This window comes from Tetranychus urticae, chromosome 3, assembly GCF_039701765.1.
Source record: "Tetranychus urticae isolate SD_2017Ah chromosome 3, NJAU_TeUrti_SD_1.0, whole genome shotgun sequence".
Taxonomy (NCBI): Eukaryota; Metazoa; Arthropoda; class Arachnida; order Trombidiformes; family Tetranychidae; genus Tetranychus; species Tetranychus urticae.
This window is the reverse complement of record NC_142960.1, coordinates 20,157,016-20,178,954: the sequence shown is the minus strand read 5'-3', so window position 1 is coordinate 20,178,954 and position 21,939 is coordinate 20,157,016. Positions and strand designations below refer to the sequence as shown.

Sequence of the window (21,939 nt, the reverse complement as noted above, 5' to 3'; positions counted from 1 at the left end):
TAGTTGACTTAAATTACTGATGATATTAACTATGTTATATGGAAACTGTTTTTCATTTTTCGATGATTTTATAAATTCAGTTCTTTCGAAACTCAGTGTCATGTTTTGTTTGTTTATAATATAATTACGATTAAGATAATCAAATAACGTTACATTTTTCATTCTTTCAATTCAGCGCTCACTTTGTCATTCGCTAGATGGCATTAACGTGAAATTTAGTTTGGCGCCTTTTTGCCAGTTTCTTTATCTCTTGTTTAAAAGACCTTTTGTAATATTTGTCTACCTTGCGTTTTAAATCTGCATTTAGTTTAAATTTGTTTTATTCATTTGTTTTTAATTATTTTTTTTTGTAATTAACTTTTATTAAATAACTGTTTCTACCATGAGTGAACCGGATGATGTTTTCGATGAAATCATTGGAGCTGACTCTTTATCTTCTCCTCCTTCCCATTACTCTGATGGTAAGTGTTTTTTGAACTTTGATCGTCTTGAGATGCATCTGCTTGTCTTTTACTTATACTTTGTCTTTGTCTGTTTTTCTTTGTTTGTGTTTTTTTATCGTTATCTTATTATTATACTTTTAACTTAATTCATTCTTATTTTTATTGTAAATATTTTATTTATAGCTCAAGATGACGTTCCCGAAGAGGTCGTCAATGTATCAAATAGACGTCGGGTTGATCAAGATGATGTCCCTATGGATCGAGAAGAAGAAGATGAAGAAGGAGAAGATTTGTATGGGGACAATATGTCCCAAGATTACAGACCTATTCCTGAATTGGACATCTACGATGCTGAAGATCTTGATGATCGTTCTGTATCAGAGCTTTCGATTTCAGCCAGGATTCAAGCTGAGGCCGGTATGAGAGCTAGAGATAGAGCTGAAGCTCGTGGTACAGGTCGCATGAGAAGAGGTTTAGAAATTTTCGATGCTAGCTCTGAATCGGATACCTTTCGTATATCCGATGTTAAAAAACGTCGAATGATGGCTGCAAAGGGCCTGAGTGAAAAAGATGTAAGTAATGGCTTTTTTTGTTTTTCATCTACTAAAATTATCAATTGAGACATTTTTTAACTCGTATTATGTATTATTGAATTAAAGGATGAATTCATGGATGATGAGCCAATGGAATCTATTGAAAATATCGGTGATACTCGTGGTTTAACTGTCCGTGAACACGTTTCTCTTCAAATTACCCGGCGAGAAATTCATCATAGATTCAAGAATTTTTTGAGAACCCACAGCGATGAAAAAGGCAGAATTGTATTCAAAGAAATAATTCGTCAAATGTGTGAAGAAAACAAGCAAAGTTTCGATGTTGCGTACCCTGTTCTGGCTTCAGAAGAATCAAATCTTGCTTTTCTTGTCGTCGAAGCTCCATTTGAAGTACTTGAAATTCTCAATGCTGCAGCCAAAGAAGTTGTTTTATCAATCTTTCCTGCTTACGAAAGAATAGTTTCCGAGATCGCAGTTCGAATTTCTGACTTACCTCTTTCAGAAGATATTCGTTCTTTACGTCAATGTCATTTGAATCAACTTATTCGTACTTATGGTGTTGTTACATCCTCAACATCAGTTTTACCCCAACTTCGTGTTGTTAAATATGATTGTAATAAATGTGGTTATATTCTTGGACCATTTGTCCAAAATCAAGACCAAGAACTAAAGCCAGGTTCTTGTCCAGAATGTCAGAGTCTTGGACCTTTTACGGTTAATATGCAAGAAACAGTCTATCAGAACTACCAACGAATTACTATTCAAGAACCTCCTGGACGTATTTCTGCTGGTAGAATTCCTCGTGCGGAGGATGTCATTCTGTTAGGTGATCTTTGTGATACTTGTAGGCCTGGAGATGAAATTGATATCACTGGAATTTACACCCATTCATACGATGGCTCGCTCAACATAGCAAATGGATTTCCTGTTTTTTCAACAGTTATTGTTGCCAATCATATTTTAAAACGTGATGATTGGTCATTTTCTGGAAATCTGACGGATGAAGATACTAAAGCTATCATTAAACTGTCTGAAGATCTTCGACTTTCTGACAGAATCATCGCTTCAATTTCTCCATCAATCTATGGCCATAAAGATGTTAAGAGAGCCTTAGCTTTAGCTTTGTTTGGAGGCGAGTCTAAAAATCCCGGCCAAAAACATAGAGTTCGTGGTGACATTAATGTTTTAGTTTGTGGTGATCCCGGTACTGCTAAATCTCAGTTCCTTAAATATTTGACCAAAATCGCTCCAAGATCCGTCTTTACCACAGGACAGGGTGCCTCTGCTGTTGGTTTAACTGCATTTGTCCAAAAAAGCCCTATCACTCAAGAGTGGTGTCTTGAGGCTGGTGCTTTGGTACTCGCTGATAAGGGAGTTTGCCTTATTGACGAGTTTGACAAGGTATGTAGATATAATTGATTGCATCGAATTGACTATTCTAATTGTATGCTTTATTAATTTACAGATGAGTGAAAAAGACAGAACAAGTATTCACGAAGCTATGGAACAGCAAAGTATTTCTGTTTCAAAAGCTGGTATTGTTGCTTCACTTACAGCTCGTTGTTCTGTTATAGCAGCGGCCAATCCAATCGGTGGTCGATATGATTCATCATCTCCATTTTCGCAAAATGTCGATTTAACCGAACCTATTATTTCACGATTCGACATCATCTGTGTAGTTAGAGATATACCAGATCCAGACGGAGACGAACGATTAGCGAAATTCGTCGTTCGTTCCCATGTCAAACATCATCCAGATATGGCAGGTGATGAATTATCTAAGCTTAATCAAACCATGGTAGAGGTTTATGAAGATCCTGAAATTGAGCCAATTCCACAAGATCTATTGAAAAAATACATCATGTACGCCCGGGAAAGGATTCATCCCAAATTGCATCAGATCGATCGTGAAAGGATTTCTCGACTTTATACCGAGTTACGTCGAGAATCTTTAGCCACAGGTTCCATTCCTATCACTGTTCGTCATATTGAAGGAATTATCCGGTGTTCAGAAGCTCACGCTAAAATGCATCTTAGAGATGTCGTGACTAATGACGATGTTGACATGGCCATACGTGTCATACTTGAATCTTTTGTTGATACACAAAAATTCACGGTTATGAGATCAATGAGACATGTAAGTGAAACATTTTATATTTAAATAATTGCCTTGATTTCGTTTAGTAAGCTAATACAATTAAGTTGTAATATTATTTAAAATGAATTAGGAAAATCTGTTTTACAATACAAAATGTTACTGTTACCTTTCTAGAGGCCCCTTTCTGAAAACTTATCTAACTATTTTCTTATTTTCTTCCTATCAGACCTTTTCACGTTACTTAACCTACAAAAGGACTCCAGAAGAGCTGCTTCTTATGCTGCTCAAACAATTGGTTCACGAGCAATTGGTTATTCTTCGTGGTAAATCTCAGGGCGATATTCATCTTGATGAAATTACCATTCCAGAGAGGGATCTTATTGTTAAAGCTAAGGAACTTCGAATATTCAATGTTCAACAATTTTATCAAAAATCCATCTTCAAATCTCATAACTTCAGTTATGATGCTAAGAGAAAAGTTATCGTTCAAAAGGTTTAAGTACCAAAAGAAGCTCAATCCTACTTACGTGATGCCTTGCCATGTCTATTCCAAATTCTCATTCTTGTTTAAACAAGATTCCAATAGGTTCTAATTAAATAGAACCAACCCATTTTAATCTTTATATCTTGAAAATTTTTTATTTTCACATCAATTGCAAAGCGGTGCCTATCAATCTTCAATACATTTTGTTATTCTCAATTATTCCAAGCATAATTTGTAATTTAAGTCAACTTTTTACACTTACTATGTATATCAAATAAATTGTTGACTTGTTTTTAATCAAAATTTCATATTTTTCAAAATAATTCTAAACATACAGATTTATAAAATCCATTCATTCGTCAATCCTGTAATACAGAATTTTATAAACGAAGATCTTATACGAAGCTTACAAATCTAAACTAAACATAATCCCGAATCACTGTAAACGCTAATCCTATTTCATAATCGTGAACTGTTGAATGATAATTCACACGATGCGATCAGATTGCTTGGTAAATGGTGTAATCTTGTCACTTGGACTCTTTTGTCGATTAACGTGTCCAAATTAACGATTTTGAGTTTTGACAATTCGTTTGAAGAATCATAAGATTTGCCAATTTTTACGAGTTCCACTATGAGTTATGCACAGATATAACGTCCGATTAAACTGCTATTTCATTGTCAAATTCATGAACCAATAAACCCAATAAACCGATGAAGAAAATCAGCCAAATGAGTCCATAAAATCTGCATTCGATTTGATAAGTGAAGCTAAACTGCCCGTTGAAGCATAAATCAATTTTATTTAGATGAACAGATCTGTAATAAAATGATTTACAATTTGAGTGCAAATTAACAATGAATGAATGAATATTTTACGATGAAACAATGCAGCCAACAATATTTTCAGCAGTTTCTTATTTTTAGTATCCATCATTTCAACCCTTGCAATGGACTTGTTTATTCTCAATTGTTTTTATTCAGATTATTGATTAAATTTGCTATAATATCATGAATTTGGCCTCAAAAAGAGGTCACAAACTGGACTAAACTGCTGGTTGAATAGTGTTTCCTGGCACTTTAGCTACTATAACCATAATCAGTAATTTGATCTAATCGCATAGTCACATTGATTAGAATGTTTTTGGCATTTTTAATGCTCAATACATCAAAATACATAAAATGTAATTGTTTATCAATTGACTAGCAATGTCAATGTACCCAACTCTGGTAATATTGGTGCTATTAAAATTGAATTGAGATTCAGCTATATCGTTTAATGAGATATCAGTGAAACACCAACCATCTAAATGATGGATTTCAAATGCCCATTCAATTTGTCAGAGAGTAATTGTCAAATTCAATGAGATCTTTGAGATTGTTTGGTTATTCTCATAAATCTCATCATTTAATCTGTTTTTGAGCTATGAATTGCAATTATTGCTATTATTCTGAATGAGCTTTATGAAATAAAATCAAACAATAAACTGTAAGTGGCACTCATGTTAATATCTCACTCACTCAGTGGTACTCATGCCAACCTTGATCTAGCCAATTGTCCAGTTGAAATGGTTAGATGATTGGTAATACCTTATTAAATTAAATTGTTAATCCATGTAAAAACCTGTAAAATCAGGAAAGCGGTTTAGATTAATGCTTTCATTGAGAATGAAGTGAGCCAAATATTTGACTGTTCATCACGGACTAAAAGATGCGTTTCAAGATTGAACTTGAATAGGAAGCAAAACCTTTCAAGATGATAATGCTGGTCATGTTTAAGATGAGGAAGAAAAGGAAACATTTTTCCGGTGGATTTTGAAGTTTAAAGTCCATATTAATCTTTCCGTCAAGCTTAATTGCACTGATTCGCAATCTTGCGTTTTCATTCTCATTCATTTGTCTCAGCTAACATCAACATCTCAATCTCTTTGTCCTTTTCATATTAACATCATTTTTTTGTTTTACTCCATTCTCATACTAAAAGCTTTATCAAGCACGTTCACAAGTTTAATTAAATCTAATTTAGTAAACCAAATTCTTAGTCAACTGTTGACTTAACTCTGCAATTGTTTAACCTTTTGACTGGGTCCACTTTGCCTTAAAAAAGGTTTACCAATTTTGGTAAACTAATTATTAAAGTTTTGAGTCAAAATTTTGTCTTAAATTGAGCTTATTTTTAATATAAATTGCACATTACGATTGTTTAATTTTGTCCTTAATTTGGATCTCAAGCTTGCGCTTTTCACTGGAAGCTGCCAATTACAATTTTCATTAAAAAGGACTCGTTCAACGGACGTGGAAAACTGTAACAAAATTTAGCTTCGTTTGGATAAAAGGAAATATAATTTAATAAAATAACAGCAAAAAATGAATTGAATTTGATTAGTTTGAACAAAATTAAAGCTGATTTAATAATCAATGAGTTGATCTTGAAATTATTTCAAGAATTGATCCGAAAGATTGATCCTTAATGTTAATCCAATCTTTGACCAAATCCATAAAAATATCAATAGGCCTAACCTAATCTTTTGTCGGTTATTGGGATTAGTTTGCTATTTTAATATTTTCAATTGTTTATTTTGTATTTTCTTAATTGTAATTGGCTTATTATATTAATGAAAAGATTTAACAATCATCTTCATCTAATCTCTCCAACAGTGTCCAATTTTCATTCTTATACGATATTCCCTCCTTTTACATCTCTCCTCCTTCTTTTGACTTTTTTTATTTTCCTTCTTTATTTTCTCACCATTCTTATTCTTGTTGATAAATCTTACCTGAATAAAATGAAAATTTGGATGGACTAGGCCAGGTAAAGTTGTCCATCAACAACTTGTTTGAGTGTGTTTAAAGTAATTGAGCAACATCAAGGACCACCTCATATGCCTTAAAACGTTGCCTGATTCAGATAACCAGATGCCTTCAATTTTATATACTTTTTCTGTGTCTCTTTCCTCAACCTCATCATCTTTGCTCTTTATACCGACTTAAATTGTGAACGGCTAGCGTTTTATTGTGATTTTAATGGTATTAATGTGCTATAGTTATCATTTAACCTACTGAATAAACTATTAGATTAACTAATCTTGTTAAAATATTAACTTATTCACGGGTTTGTGTTTGGTGTTTATTTCTATTCTTTTCAACAACAACTTGTAACCTGTTAATGCTGCTTTCTACCTTTTGTTATATTCCTTTTGTTTCAGTTTTCTGGTGATTCTTTTTATTCTATAAACATTGTTGCTTCAATCTCAGTTTCATCCAAATCATCGCAATTAAAAGTCTCCACAAAGTATACCAATTATTCAGCTAATCATTTGATACCCAAAAATTTTAACATTACAAGCCTTTGTTTTGGTTTGGTACGGATTCACTCTTACTTTCCTTGAACCAGCAAAAGCATAAACTGTTGGTGTTTCACCTGTAAATCCTTTCTTTTTCATTTTACTCACGGTAATCTGTCACCCTAAAAGTCGTCAAGAAATTCATGTTATATTCAACAGAAACAATCTTTGTCCAATTGATTTTTGATGGTACCATCAATTGAAGGAAAACTTAAAATCTGAGAACGGAAAGGTGTTAAACTGAAAATATGACTTTTGAAGCATAACAAAACACATTTCTTTAAAGCAAGTTTCAACACAAAAGAGAAGCAAAAAAGTGGAAAAAGAAGATGCCATTCAACATGTTTAGACCTCATTCTTGCTTCCATCATGTTTGACTTTGCCTGAATATTTTCATCTATGGATTAATATACTGTTGTTCATAACTTCATTTCATGGTGATTCAATCAATTAAATTTATCAGTGGGTTTTCAGACTTTAAAATCATCACTTTCTCATTCTACCGTCTGTGGAAATTTACAATCCATGGTTACCCAAAAGAAAAATTTACCCAAACTGGCGATAATAGGTAAACAAGTTTACGTAGGACTGGATACAAGGTTTTGTTTTCATCAGCTGACGAATGGTTTTATTGGAAACTCTCACAAGATTATCTATTCCTGTTGAAAAACTTCCTTAATTGACCTTCATTCCTTAAACTACAATGATTAATATGGAGTTATCAACTAATTCGGAATATCATCTATTTGTATGAAACTACATTTTACCTTCTTTTCATCTTACACCAAAAGTGTCTTCTAAAAATCTTCAACTGTCACCATCAACATTTATATCAACCTCAAACCAATACAAACCATTATTTCTCATTTTTCGAATGTTTTTACTCTCAAATTATTGATTGACTGAATCTCATCACCATGAGTACTTTAACAAGCTACTCAAACTATACAAGTTCAAATTATGGTACTAATTTGAAGACACCGAAACGCTATTTTAACTTAGGCCTTCTTTGCTGTTGTATAGCTGGTATTGTATTTATAATTGGTTTAATTTCAATGGTATGGGGATCATCGCCTCATGAACCTGATGCAATTTGGATAGCAGGAATAGTTTTCTTATTTGTTGGTGGTTTCCTTTTCTTTATTGGTATCAGTTCCATTGGAATATATCTTTCCAAAGAAGACAAAAGAAAACGTGAACAGGAACGAGCTCGAACAAGACAATATGCTGCTAGTATTTCATCAGCGAGAAGTCTCCGTTCAAATGATTTTTATCTTATTGAATGAGACAAACAAAGATTGGTCAAGCTCATCAACTATTGTCCAGTAGGAAAAGACACAAATCCATTGAAAAATTATCACGATTTAGTCTTCTATTGATGGTACAACAATCGGAATCATATAAATAGACACAAGAAACATTTATATTATTCTCATGTCTTCCAAATTTCAAACTAATGAGACTGTTTTCATTCTTACATTTATTGTATTTTCCTATTTTATTACTGCTACAAAGTTGTTAAAATTGAAATAGTTCAATCTAATATATTTATTATAAAAGCTATTTTTTGTAAATACATTAACTTTATCTTGTAAATAACTATTGTAAACATTTTGTTTGGTCTCTGTAAACTTTTATTAAAAATAGTAAATCAGTATTAAAGTTTTCTGTTTGTATCCACTGCATTCAATCTGTTCAAAACTACAGATTGAATGCAGTGGATACAAATATATCTGTAGATTTCATTTGATCTAATAATTATGTTTAAGTATTTGAAGCTGAAGAGCATTTTAAACTAAAACCCATTAGTCAAGTACAGTTACCTACCAGTTGCTGCACCAACCAGATAATGATGTAAACCGATAAACAAGATATCTGCTTTGCATTCAGTCGAATTTCGATTCGATTTCTTTAATTGTCAATTGGCTTAATTGTGTTCCTTCGTAAAATATCGATCCAAAAACTAGTAAAGACCAGAAACTAAACTTTTTTATCCATCCTTTTCATTTGAAATTTTCATGGTCTGGAAACGGAAACTCTAATCACGAATTGAATATTTTAACAATTGTTTGCAATGACTGTTTACCAGTTTTCACTTTTCTAACTTAAAATAATTGCAAATGTAACTGAGCAAACCGATTTATTGATGAGGTGATTAATTTGATAGAATTAACTAAACATGGGAGAGTGACATTGTTACATCATTATTATTCAGAGAATAGGATAAAAATTGCAATTCTCTGAAATGGATTGAAGAAGGTTAGGATTAATATTGATAACGTTCTGGTATTTGACTTTCAGAGTTGAGATCTGAGACTTTTGGGGTTTATTAATCCATGCTTAAAAAGCATGTTTGCCATCCGAAATGATGCAAAATTTGGTGTTCAAATGAAACATCTATTTCCGTTTTCTCTTTTTCGCATTTTAGTATGAATCAGTAATCTGATTAAACACTTCATAAATGACACGTTTATCTGATGCAAATCAATAAACTCAAATAGCATGTTCGTAACCTTGACAAAAGTTTTGACTAACAACTTACTTTGTTAGTGTTCAATTTATACAATGGTCCAAAAACAGTTTTCTGATACCAAGATGCCAACACAAGCTATGCAAATTGTCGTCAATCAGATCGTAATAGTGTTTTATTTTTTAACAGACGGTGTCTATGATGCTAATTTTTGTTAATTTAACCCTGACTACTAGAGTATATAAATCTCATTCCGAATCATTTGGTTATCAATTGTTACAATCCTTTCTCAAGTTGAATTCACTATATCGTATACAGTGTCACCATGAAATTCATTTCTATCTATTTTATTCTAATCCTGATGGGCGTTCTAGTGAGTATCATATTCCTTGCAGATTAACTATTTGGCTTTCATTAGTCATTAAAGCGATGCAGTATCACAAATTAGTGAATTGTTCATAAACGCTTTTAAGAGTATAAATTATAAATTATTTATATTTTTCCTTGCAGATTTACCCATCTTTGTGTCAAAGCCCCACAATATGCGAAGTAGATGAAGATTGTAAAAATCCACCAAACATTTGTTTTCAACGTAAGTAACTTGTATTTATTTAATTTCAATTCAACTCGATTCCATTCAAGTTAATACATTAGTTTTATATTTCGTTTTGGTCTAATATCTCTATATTTATTTTATTTTAGCTAATCCATTCGGACCTGGTATGTGTGCTTAATCACCAAACTCTGGATCAGAAACTGGACGATGATCTTAAAATTCGATTATCCTGAATTATCGATCTCATTTAAGGTCTATGTTATAAGAAACTAACATGATTATGCTATTATATCTTTCGATCTAATATGAATAAAGAAAAGATTATACTTTAAAAATTTTTGTCTTTTTTATCTTTGTTGAAGTAACGAAACATACGGCAAAGGACGACCGAGGTATCTGAGTATTAACTGTTTGAGTCATAAGCGGTTAAAACTAATCTGAAGTTCACTCATTTATTCAAATTAAATAGAATGCAATTTCCATATTCTATTATGAAAATTTTGAGTGAAATAGTTATTCGTTGATTAGCTATACATCTGAGCATTTATTGAAAAAAGCTATTTGAATAGCTATCGCAAAACTGCGGAAACGATAAGCAATATTTCCAATCTAATTGCTTATTTTTGATTTAAATATCTATATTTATCGTCGGTATATTCATGTTTAGTCAGCTTACCTTAAAACTGTGATAGATCACTGTTTCAACGTTGTTAACTTATCTCTAAATAAGCAGAAATCTCGCAAATTCGATATTTCTCTAACTTCTAAATTCTCCAAGTAAAACATAATTACTCCGAATATTGGCATTATCAGCTATTATGACTGTCTATGATGTAGCTTGTGTTGGCATCTAGGTATCAGAAAACTGTTTTTGAACCAATCGAAGAGTTTTTGAACCATTATCTTGTATAAATTATACAATACAATGTACGTGAAAGCTTGTGCAAAGGTTATGAACATGCTATTTGAGTTCATTGATTTGCATCAGATAATAGTGTCATATTTGTATCATTGAAGTATTTAATCAGATTTCCGACTCATAAATTTTTTATATTATTCTCTGAATAATATCGATGCAACAATGTAACGTTCCATTTCCAATGTTTAGTTAATTCTATTATATCAATTAATCACTTTATCAATAAATCGGTTTGCTCAGTTACATTTGCAATTATTTTAAGTAAAACTAGTGAAAACTGTTAAACAGTCATTGAAAACATATGTCAGATGTAATTCAATTAGTGATTAAAGTTTCCGTTTGCAGACAATGAAAGATACAAATGGAAAGAATGGATAGAAAAAGTTTAGTCTTTGGCTCCAAAAATGGACTGAAATGGTTTCATGATACAACCAAGCTTTACAATAAAAAAGGACATGTCGAGGTTGCCTACTCTTTCTAGATGTTCATCGTAAAGTTCTTGACTTCCCAAATTAATCTTATGAATTTCTGTGAAATGCTAGTTTGTCATCTAACGTCACCAGGAGCGATTCCTGGAAAATGATCTAAAATACCTCATAAACCTGTTTTTCGGCCTTTCTAACTTAATTTCTGTAATGTTTGCCCCTCACGCCTGTTTCATTTAAAAAGTGCCCGAAAAAAGGCAATTCATTTTCAAGCACCGGGCTATAATACGCTAGACTAGTTAATCTATCCACTAAAGCTTCACTTTTCACTCACTTTATGGACGTCAACTCTTACTACCTATTGATACTGAAATGGCAAAACATGACTCTATTCAAATATCTATTTGATGATTCCACTTATACAATTAATGGTCTATTCATACAAAACATGATAATGATATGTTAAAGATTAAGAGTTAACGCACCATTAATCAACATGAGAACAAAAGTTCCTGAGGGAAATATTTATATTCTCAGCATTCAATGGTATTTAGAAAAGTAAAATTAAACCGATTCTAGTCTGAGAATCTATTGATTCCGTTTGTCATGAAGTACCTTTTGGAATGTAAATGTTTCCCAAGTAACTTCTATTTTCTCACAGTTACAAAGAATTATTCATTTCTACCTTTAAAATCTGGATCTTAATACATATCATGAAACAAGAGATGAAAACTTGTTATAAAGCTAAACATTGCAATTCAAAAATCTACAACTAAATTAATTTCGTTTGTTTTTTATCATTATTTATTGGTATTGGTGGTTAATTTAGAAATACATTTTTCGTTTGTAAGAACAGATGAAAAGTTTCTTTCTAAGAATTGACTTTTGGTTAGATTTGTCCCAATCATCACAGATGATTGACATTGAATTGTGTTTGGGATATGGTTTTTTTATGAGGAAGAATAAATGAATTGTTTATTATTTATACAGGTAACAATTGCAACAATAAAATAAAATACAATTTTAATTGAGAGTGATTGGTATTTTTTATAAAATAGAAGATAAATCTTTGTATTCTTAGTAAACTGTAAATGGAGTCGATTTTTTTATTCCAGTTGATTGTGATCATGATCTTCATCGTGATAGATGAACTATTGATTGATTGGCAATTGACAGCGATGTTGGGGTTGACATAGTTGTCCAAATTTCGCAGAGTTAACAGTCGAGCCTTCACGGTTCAATAAATTAAAAGCTGTCCTGTAACTTATCCAAATTGTTCAACCAGAGTTTTGATTTTATTTGGTGAGATTAATGTAGTATTTAGATAGTCTCCAGTTTGATCAAACAGTTTGAGCCACATCGACTTGATTTATAGTTTTAATTTCAACAGCTTTAGTGTCCGAAATGAGATACTTGATAATAATGTTGTTACTATTAAGTATTGGTTTAAACCAACGACCATCAAATGTAGCGTCGATAATAATAGTTGGCCCGTCATATCAGGATTTTAAAGTAAGCTTTGAAAAATTCTCGATGTCGTGATGTTTAAGTAATTTTGAGTGCTACAATTAACCAATTTTACCTTTTGTGTTCAGTGAATATAGTCAAAAAGTTTATTTTTTGTGTTATTTCAACAGGCCCACCAAGATTGGGAAGGGAAAGAATCCTCTGCAGATGTTATGTACGATAAGTTGAAAGAGATGGACACAATTTATGCCACCAAAAAGCATCCATTTCCTTATCTTTTCAGTGACGCTTTCATAAAAATGGTTGGTAAATTGCATCGATATGAACAGCGTCGAACACAGAAAAAGTACTGGAGGAAACTAAAAAAGTACAAAACACGACCAGTTGATGTTTGGATGCCTTAATCGAAATGGACGGGGAGAAAATGTATCTGATTATTTTAGGACAACATATATTGTATAGTCAAGTTTAGTAATTTACAAAAGATCTTTTTAGCATTTAAATAATGTTGTGTTCATATTAAAAAGTTTGCTTTAAAAATACTATTAAGACAGTTTAGAGAAGAGTTCATTAAAATATGGGCTTTGAACGAATTGTTTGGTCGATTTGTAGTCCAAAAGAAGATTATGAAGATGTTTCAAAGCTTTCATTGCCGCATGATGAGCCTTACTCCTTGATCTATATTTTTTATCCTTTGTAAGTTTATATGTCAAATAATGGACCCAAAGAATATTAGTGTAAGGAGTAAACACTTTCCAATTATTCTTGTTGGCAATGCGCATTAAGCGATATATCTCGAATTGATAGTCACCAGTTCCAGTAAAAAGATCTTCATACTTGGAAAGGTCATCATAAACAGTGTAACCATCTTTAGCCATTCGAGCTAAAGTAAAGTCAATGACTGAAACTTTGAGACCGACAGAAGGAAGCATAATGTTTTTACCATCAATTTTGTATTCGAGCATAGATTCTGAACAAGGCATTATCAAAACATTGCCTGTGTGAAGATCTCTGTGTTCAAACTCGAATTCACTTTCAGCGGCAGCCAAAGAGAGAGCTGTTTGTAATATAACACTGAGAGATTCCACTGCAGAGCTGAATTTATGATTTTCAAGATCGATTCCACCGTTATTTAAAAGTATTATGAGCCAGTTACAGTTCGGTCCATATTTATCTGGATGATCGTTTTCGCTTTTTTTCAACTTGTTATATTCGTTCCAAGCTTTGACTAATTCTTTAGGCCAGGATCCATTTACACAAGAAGCTCGGAAGGTGTTTACGAAATTAGGTGTTTGATTTCGTAATCCTGATCTTAAATCACTAAATGTGAGCGATATAACTAGTTCTGGTAGAACTTGTGCCCATAAATCATCTTCGACAGAAGTTGTAGGTACAAGCGGTACTACTTTTATGACTACTTCTTTATCATCCTCAGTCTTTGATTTGAAAACTTCTCCATAAGATCCTTCCCCAATTTTACATATTGATTTCATTAAACTATGATTAAGAACATTATTGAATGTTGTAATTTGAGGTGGGTTGCAAAGAGCCAACACTTTCTCTTTCGTGGTCAGAGGTAGATGAACATCAACGTCTTCTATGATAGTTTTGTCAAATGCAACCAGAAAGTTAACCGTTTGATTTTCTGCGAGGGATTCTTTCCTTTTTCTGGTTATTCGCCGGGAAGGCTCTCGCACAATAGTTCGACAAGATTTTCCTAGAGCACGGAGAACATTTGCAGTGTCGACAATACTGCGTCGATAAAAATTAACAGAACCACGAGGGTATTCTGCCTCATTCATGTTGGACTTTAAACTTCCGAGAGATTCACGAATTTTTGTGGCCAAATTAGCTTTAGTATCAATACTGAAAACATTGTGCACTGAATCGTCCATTTTAGCTAAACTATGTACAGTTGACCAATTCAAAGGTTGGTCATTCGATACATCAATGGATGTATTAGAAATAACTAATGGTTCATCAAAGACTACGGGATGAGGAGGTAATAGTTGGGTTCCTCTACGGTCAGCAACGTTCCATGGCTTTTTCTTAGCTGGTGGTGGTACCTTTGGTGTTGTAAATGACACATCTTGATCCATATTCGGATCAAGGGTATTGTTAGCGTTTATACACGAAATATCATCGAATTTGGGACGAGCTTTTGCATTTGGTAACGGAGTACTGGCTTCTTCTTTATTTTCCCTATCTTCAATGTGATCACTAGAAACTTCATTATCAGCACATGAAGGTTCTTCAATGTTAATAGCAGGATTTGATTCCTTTCTTTTACTGGCGGAATCGATCTTTTTCAACAGAGGCATGAATGGTTTGACTATTTGCTTACGACTGATTTCAGTATATTTTTTGGGTTCTTTATTTGCATCACTCGATACAACAATGTTTAATGGTAGAGCTGCAATTTCATCGTAATCGGGTAACCCAGCGTTCATAAATGCTTCCAGAACTGCTTCCTTGGTACATTTTGTGGGCTCCTTTCTTTTAACAAGGGTTTTCTTTTTCACTTCTTTCCTTTGCTTATCACCAGCATATGTAGCAAAAGTGACTTTTCTCTTGAGTCTTGTCTTTACTTCTTTATGGTTGGTAGGAGAATCTTGACTCAGTAAATTCAGATCATTTGAACGATCAGCAAAAGTGGTTTTAGTCACAAATTGATCAAACAATTTCTCTGCTCTAGATTTAACAGGGAGTCGACAATAATTAGCTTTCAATGGTGACTTAACAGTCTCCATAATGAAAACGATGATGTAATAATGTTGTTATTGTAGGTATACTTAATAGAGCAACAATTAAAAGATATAATTAATAAAACTTTGAAATGAAAACAAAAACAGGATGATTTAAGAGAACACTGAAAGAGAATAGAAAGTTTATTTTTCTAACGTCACTCCAATTTGAATTCCAGTATCGCCTTCTAAACCAATCAGCGAAGAGAACAAATTTACTATGGCAACCAGAAACTTTTTGGCGCGGAGATTTTTTCTGGTTTTTCTGGTTTCATCAATTCTCGATCAAGTTTTGAATATTTTTATAATCATCAATATGAAGTTAATTTTAAATGATCACCATCCACTAATTATAATGAACATCATCTACAAAACTAATCATCGTTTGAAAATGACCTTCCAGAAGTGTGATCTTTTAAAAATGTGAAAATGATATCTTCATTATCAATTTATCAATTTACATATTTATATCAACTCTGTTTACAATTACAAACCGACTTCATAAATTCTGGAACTTAATTATGTGATTATGATGTGTTCAACTTGAATCTTTTTCAAGATTAGGCGCTCTAGGAGGCGTGACAGTCTTATTTTGGGTTTTTTGGGTTGTTTTAATTGCATCTATGATTTAATTAGATTGCCAGCCATTCTTTTAGGTCTTAAATTGGCCTTAATTAAGCCATTTGTCTAATCTTATGGTGTTTCTTATTTGTTGTGGTCTTTATTTGTGTCCATCTTTAAGCTGAAAATAATCTGAAAGCGAGGCAAGTTAGAAATCAATATTTAAGTCAAACCCAAATATTGATTTTTTTGCTTTCACTGCTCACCTCTTTCTTCTCTTTCTTCTATTACTCTGGTCTTATTTTTTCATACAAAGATTTTCACTTGAATTCAATGGATTATCTCTTGTTCAACCTAGTGCTGGTTTATTAAATTGAACCAACAGTATTCATCACGTTTTTGTTATCTCTACTAAATGATGTACCCTATTGGAATGAGCAGCTCTAATTGCTCTAATTCAACAAACTCTATTAATAATTCAAATGGAAGCAACTCTGGAAATAGTGCAGCTAACAGTACTAAAATTAGTCCATCATCTAGCGGAATAACTACACCAACTAGGGTTAGTATTAAGGAAGCCAATGATCATTTGCAGTTACTTCATTCTCGTGTTAATGAATTGGAAGATATTATTCGCCAACAAAATGGCCAATCTGCGGAGCAAGAGGAAACCTTTAGGAGACAATTAAAGGAATTGAAGTCTGCTAAAGAAGCTCAAATTGATGAGTTAACAAAGACAATTGTGCGTCTGGAAGAGAAGATAAAAGACCTTGAATCTTCTGTTAAATTTAAAAATGAAAGGCTTGAAGAGAATCAGATTCGATTGACACAAATGGACCAGATAAGTGATTTTTTACCAGGATTAGAAAATTTAATTTCTATATTAAAACGAGTTACAGCCCAAGAAGACACTGTGATCTCACCTATCGAGACATCAATCTCATGTAATTTACCAATCATTGGATTAATGGATCAAGAAATAAATGATAGTCACAACTCGAGTCACAAGCAAATCAATAGCAATTCTAAAGATGATGAATCTAATGGCGACCATTCTAATGAAGTCCATTCCTCTACAGTTGACATTGCATGTCAAACTGACATAATTGGTGATGCTGGGATAACTGTTAGTAATCCAGAAATTACTAATGGAAGTGTTAGCACAAACAATAGCAACGAAAATGACCCAAGCAATTTTAATGATGCAGTCGAAACCAGTGGTATTAGTACCATTAGTGGATCTTGTTCATCAGAAGCTTGCTATTCAAAAAGGTCATCAATAGATGACACAAATTATAAGGACAAAGTACCATCTGAGGAAAGAGTTGGTTTTACCATCACAGACGATGGAGCTGGTAAGTTAGATTTGTGTACAATAATATTAATTTTATCATTATATTATCGAAACTAACTTCTATTTCAAATTTTGTTATCACGTATTTAGATCAACAATGGATAGCTGACAAACGCACTAAGAATCCAAGGAGTAATCGCCCAAGGAGATTAAGAAAAAGTTCATCTGTTAACTGTCAATATTCTAATTCAAACAATTGGGAAAAAGACTTCTATTGTGGAGCATCATTAAACAATCCGGTATTCGGCCCTGGAAGAACAATTGGATATAAAAACCACTCAAATAACTCTTCATCACATATTTCTGGCAAAATCGAAAAGAGTTTCAGTATTACAAGTAATTTCTCTGAAGATGAAGACTTTCCATCAAATGGGTCGCGAGGCTATCACAAATGAATATTGACCATCTCACATTATCTCATCTTTATTTCAGTTTTTTAATTTAGCAAATGAATTAAGCGATTGATATACATATTCAAACATGAAAAGATGAGCGATACCAAAGACAGTTTTATAAACAATGAAAATCAAAAACGCAACATTGACAAAAATTATGTGTTTTATATTTATTAATTTTTGCTTGAATTAATGTAAGACAAATTTTAAAAGCTAGTCATTCTAATTACCTGTAAATCGTCTGTGAATGTATTATAAGAATCAATCTTGAGTTATCATTTATATTTAATACTATTATAATATATATGTATATATTATACTATTATTATATTAATATGTAAATATAATGTGCTATGTCATTTTGAATTATATTTGTTGGTAATTAAATAATATGCAATTAAATAAATTTTCAATTCATTTCAACCCCTGTTTTTATTTAACATTGTACTTTGTAAGAAGAGTGAAATACAATTGCTCAGTAAAATTTGAATATATAAATAGTAAGACATTTATCACTGACCAAAACTGACCAATAGTGATTACTCAAATGGACTGTATTTAGACATCCATTTGTTTAGAAAAAATTATATAAAATATTTATGTACAATCGGTGGATAAAGTATAAAGAGATGAGTAACATTGAATTAAATTCATGATTAAATTTTCGTACTCAGTAAGTCAATTGATTAACAGGTATAAGTGGATCGGCCATGTTTGATTAAGTTAATTTCTTTTGCACTGGAAAACCTTTTCACAGCGATTCTTCTTGGCAGCTTCCATTACTTGACCAATTCCTAGTTCATGATAAACTCTATTGAATCTCCTGAAATAAAAATAGGAAAAAAACATGATAGTTTATGAAATATGAGCTCAATAATAGAAACCTTTAATGAAACAATTTTTAGATTGCAATCTGTTCATCTTTTCCCTGATCATTGTTCTTCAGACTTCACTCAAATTACGCTTCACTAATCTCTCGTTTCACTGTCATAAACTTTATTTCAATAAATTGAATGAAAATTTTGAGTTATTGCTTTAGTGATCACTAAAGTCACTTCCTTAATTGTATTTTGATGTCAGTTTTGGTCTGATTCCTCAGCCTATTGTATTACTAATTGAATGTCATTAGCAACAATTTGTATTAAAAGTGACAAAATTATGTAAAATAGATGAGACAAATCATAAGTGTGATAAAATTAGTAAATAATATTAACAAAAAAATGACACTTACATATTAAGTGTAGTTTCAAAAAAATGTTGCCCGATCTTTTGCGATTTTCCTTGAACAGCAATCTTGCAAAGTATTTCTTTTATACAATCAGCATCTCTTAGCATTTTCATTTGATATTGGCTTAGGATATCATGAACAGGGTCATCATGAAGTGAATGATTTGAATGAAATAATGATCTTCGTCGTCTTCGCCTTCCGACTCCAGCTGCTGCAGTAGCTACAGGAACTGAAACAAAGGCAGGAACCATTGATGCCATCAAAATGCCAAGAGGAATAATACCGAGGAGGAAACCCGCCAATCCAGACCAAGAGTTTACATTATTGCTAGATTTACTTGGAGAGTTATCATCTTCATATGGTGGACCATAGAATCGAGTTGGATAATATGAATTGTAATAAAGCTGACGGTATGGCGGTGATCCAGCATATTTAGCTGTTGCTGTTGGGACAGTTGAAGCTTTAACCATAGGTCGATAATTTTTAAAATCAGGAAAAGCTTCAGTTGATTCATAATCTTCTTCCAGATAATCAATTGACGGAGTTAATGGAGGTTGTTGCAACAAATGATCTGGAAATTGTAAAGGTTTACCATTTTTATCAACATTAACAGGAGTCTGAGATAATTTGGAGCGGCTTTTTGAGATGAGATATGGCCCAGTATCATAATATTTATTAATGTTGCCATTATTGTGAACATTGTTCACATCACTTTGGATTAGGTTACCATCAACGTTATTAAGGTGGGGATTGGGCGATGGGCTGTTTGTCTCTGAAACAGATTCACTTGACTCTGAAGTTTCATCGCCTACAACAGCTTCACTTGGTCCAATTTCACTAACATATTCACCATTATAGTTGCCATTGGTACTTTTTAAATCTTCACCAATGGACAAATGTCCTCTCTCAGCAATTATTTTATTTGGTTCGTTTGAGGCATAGTTTATCTTGGGATTGATTTTGTAGGTTCCATTCGTTAAAGACTGTTTTTCGTTTGAAGACTGACTGTAAGCGCCAAATGTCGAGTCAAATCTTGTCGGTTTTTCAGAATTAGGTGATGACATTGATGAGGTTGATGAAGAAGATGAAGAGGAAGACGAAGATGATGATGATACACCTTTGACTGAATTCAAAGAAGAAGGTGTTGACACGGATGATAATCCAGTAGCTTGGGTTAAAGTTGGAGGCCAATTGAAGCTAAAAGCTGTGTTTTGATGATTTTTATGAGACACTTTGCCATAAGTCTCTGGTGAATAATAAAATAAAGAACGAGTTGTGTTTGTTGGTTCATTGTTGGTGTTAACATTACTTTTATCCACTTTTGATGAATCTGATGATGATAGCTGAGCAACAGGGCGATGGTTAACAGCATTGAGAAGAGCAAAATAATTTTGATCAAACTTTAGCTCATCATTTGTACGACTGTCACTTGGATCAAGTGCAGGCTCTCTTGGTTTTATCCTTTTACTTGTCCACAAGCGATGATCAGGTATTGCTGAGGAAACATTTGAAGTTTGATGAGCTAAACGACGGTTAATCAGAGTTTCATTGAAAGATACATTCAAATGTGACTTAAGTCCATCTTCATCATCCGAATGTGAAGAGTGATGATGGTGATGATGAGAGTCTAGACCAATTGGTTCGATTGAAGGTAAAGATGAGGATTGAGATGAACTGTTGTTGATTTCAGAGTTTATAAATAATGGTAGAAACGGTGTATTCAAATGTGTAAAAGTGTTGTTATGATTATTTCCAAGGGTAAAGTTACTGAAGTCAGTAAAATTGATCGCTGACAATTCATTAAAAGCTCTGATCACTGGAATTAATATGATTGATAGACCAATGAGCAAAATTGAACTGGTCATATTCAATGAGAGCAAATACCAAGCCAAAGTCAAAGAAAAATCGTAGATAAACTGGTCGAGGTAAAGCTGGTTAATAAACACAAAATTAAAATTATAATTGTAATATTTAACAAATAATTATAAATTAAGAAGATACAAAATAAAATTGTAAATGTACATTTTGTTGATAACAGCAAGAAGATGGTAAAAAGTCGATGACTAAGAAATCAGCTGAAATGACAATTCACTAAACAGTTTGCAGCTCGGCGCTTAACTGGTAAAGGTTGAACCGAATAGAAGAGTTTTGTTTCAAATGATAATGTAAAATGTCTATCGTTGAATTTCCATGATAATACTGATGCTGTTAATAATAATTATCATTATACCGGGTGTGGTTAACATCTTAATGTTTGTCATCCGAAAACAAACATGGATTTCCTTAAATTGAAATACGCTGCTTAACAATAACGTTGAAGCGTCTTACAGCCGTCTTGCCTACAGTTACTTTATAATGCTGTGTCTCGGTTTATGGTTTAGGTTAAAAGGTCTTTATTGACCTTGACAATCGAAATTATTTGATTCGGATCAAAAGTCAAATGTTGATTCCTTGCCTTAATTTGATGAATTTAAACAGAAGGAAAAAAAAACTAGCTTCAAAAATGGGTTCCCGGAAGATTCATGCATTCATCTTTTTTTTTGTACAATTCATACCAACTCTTGTTATCACCTTTTATCATTGCAAATCATTTAAAATAATCTTAAATCACCTTAACACCATTATTGTAAACACCATTTCAAACTATACCTTTAGGTGCCTTGTTTTTTTGGGGCAGGTACCTTTCATCTGGTACAAGTTATTGTTGATCCATCCATTAGTTTTTCGGAGCATAGAGAGAGTCGCAATTCCGTTGACAATCAGTTTAATATTGAATTATAATTGCTCAAATTTAACCTTTTAAACTAGTTTTTCATTCATCTAGCAAAATTTTGATCACCCACTTTTATACATAATACAAGCTGTGACATCAGTGACTATCTGGGATTTACCGATTC

The 21,939-nt window shown here is 32.5% G+C and overlaps 5 protein-coding genes and 1 long non-coding RNA gene across 6 annotated transcripts; 4 read left to right on the top strand and 2 right to left on the bottom strand.

The window, feature by feature from the left end:
- Positions 1-265: 265 nt before the first annotated feature.
- On the top strand, positions 266-3,882 carry Mcm2 (DNA replication licensing factor Mcm2). The gene is made up of 5 exons (XM_015932340.3): positions 266-461; positions 627-1,015; positions 1,103-2,398; positions 2,463-3,134; positions 3,322-3,882. The coding sequence occupies exons 1-5, from the start codon at positions 383-385 to the stop codon at positions 3,592-3,594; spliced, it is 2,709 nt and encodes a 902-aa protein (XP_015787826.1). The 5' UTR covers positions 266-382; the 3' UTR covers positions 3,595-3,882.
- Positions 3,883-6,076: 2,194 nt separating this feature from the next.
- Positions 6,077-8,661, top strand: LOC149093577 (uncharacterized). Its single transcript, XM_089268607.1, has 2 exons — positions 6,077-6,691; positions 6,786-8,661. Exon 2 carries the CDS (start codon positions 7,841-7,843, stop codon positions 8,207-8,209), a length of 369 nt encoding a protein of 122 aa, XP_089124733.1. The 5' UTR covers positions 6,077-6,691; positions 6,786-7,840; the 3' UTR covers positions 8,210-8,661.
- A 945-nt stretch (positions 8,662-9,606) lies between these two features.
- On the top strand, positions 9,607-10,284 carry LOC107364797 (uncharacterized). The gene is made up of 3 exons (XR_001569253.3): positions 9,607-9,766; positions 9,904-9,985; positions 10,096-10,284. It is a non-coding gene; the product is annotated as an uncharacterized LOC107364797 (long non-coding RNA).
- A 1,954-nt stretch (positions 10,285-12,238) lies between these two features.
- On the bottom strand, positions 12,239-15,896 carry Haspin (haspin). Its single transcript, XM_015932449.3, has one exon. It carries the CDS (start codon positions 15,508-15,510, stop codon positions 13,306-13,308), a length of 2,205 nt encoding a protein of 734 aa, XP_015787935.2. The 5' UTR covers positions 15,511-15,896; the 3' UTR covers positions 12,239-13,305.
- A 54-nt stretch (positions 15,897-15,950) lies between these two features.
- LOC107365049 (uncharacterized) lies at positions 15,951-18,237 on the top strand. Its single transcript, XM_089269811.1, has 3 exons — positions 15,951-16,268; positions 16,382-17,420; positions 17,510-18,237. The coding sequence occupies exons 2-3, from the start codon at positions 16,481-16,483 to the stop codon at positions 17,812-17,814; spliced, it is 1,245 nt and encodes a 414-aa protein (XP_089125937.1). The 5' UTR covers positions 15,951-16,268; positions 16,382-16,480; the 3' UTR covers positions 17,815-18,237.
- Positions 18,221-21,293, bottom strand: LOC107364765 (uncharacterized). The gene is made up of 2 exons (XM_015932195.3): positions 19,046-21,293; positions 18,221-18,637 (listed from the first exon to the last, which is right to left on the bottom strand). The coding sequence occupies exons 1-2, from the start codon at positions 20,905-20,907 to the stop codon at positions 18,538-18,540; spliced, it is 1,962 nt and encodes a 653-aa protein (XP_015787681.2). The 5' UTR covers positions 20,908-21,293; the 3' UTR covers positions 18,221-18,537.
- Positions 21,294-21,939: the final 646 nt, after the last annotated feature.

Coding starts and splice junctions, on each gene's coding strand:
- Mcm2 (XM_015932340.3), top strand. CDS start 383: ATGAGTGAACCGGATGATGTTTTCGATGAAATCATTGGAGCTGACTCT. Junction 1,016..1,102: donor AGGGCCTGAGTGAAAAAGAT/GTAAGTAATGGC, acceptor ATTGAATTAAAG/GATGAATTCATGGATGATGA. Junction 3,135..3,321: donor TTATGAGATCAATGAGACAT/GTAAGTGAAACA, acceptor TCTTCCTATCAG/ACCTTTTCACGTTACTTAAC.
- LOC149093577 (XM_089268607.1), top strand. CDS start 7,841: ATGAGTACTTTAACAAGCTACTCAAACTATACAAGTTCAAATTATGGT.
- Haspin (XM_015932449.3), bottom strand. CDS start 15,510: ATGGAGACTGTTAAGTCACCATTGAAAGCTAATTATTGTCGACTCCCT.
- LOC107365049 (XM_089269811.1), top strand. CDS start 16,481: ATGATGTACCCTATTGGAATGAGCAGCTCTAATTGCTCTAATTCAACA. Junction 17,421..17,509: donor CATCACAGACGATGGAGCTG/GTAAGTTAGATT, acceptor TCACGTATTTAG/ATCAACAATGGATAGCTGAC.
- LOC107364765 (XM_015932195.3), bottom strand. CDS start 20,907: ATGACCAGTTCAATTTTGCTCATTGGTCTATCAATCATATTAATTCCA. Junction 18,638..19,045: donor TTTGAAACTACACTTAATAT/GTAAGTGTCATT, acceptor TTTTTATTTCAG/GAGATTCAATAGAGTTTATC.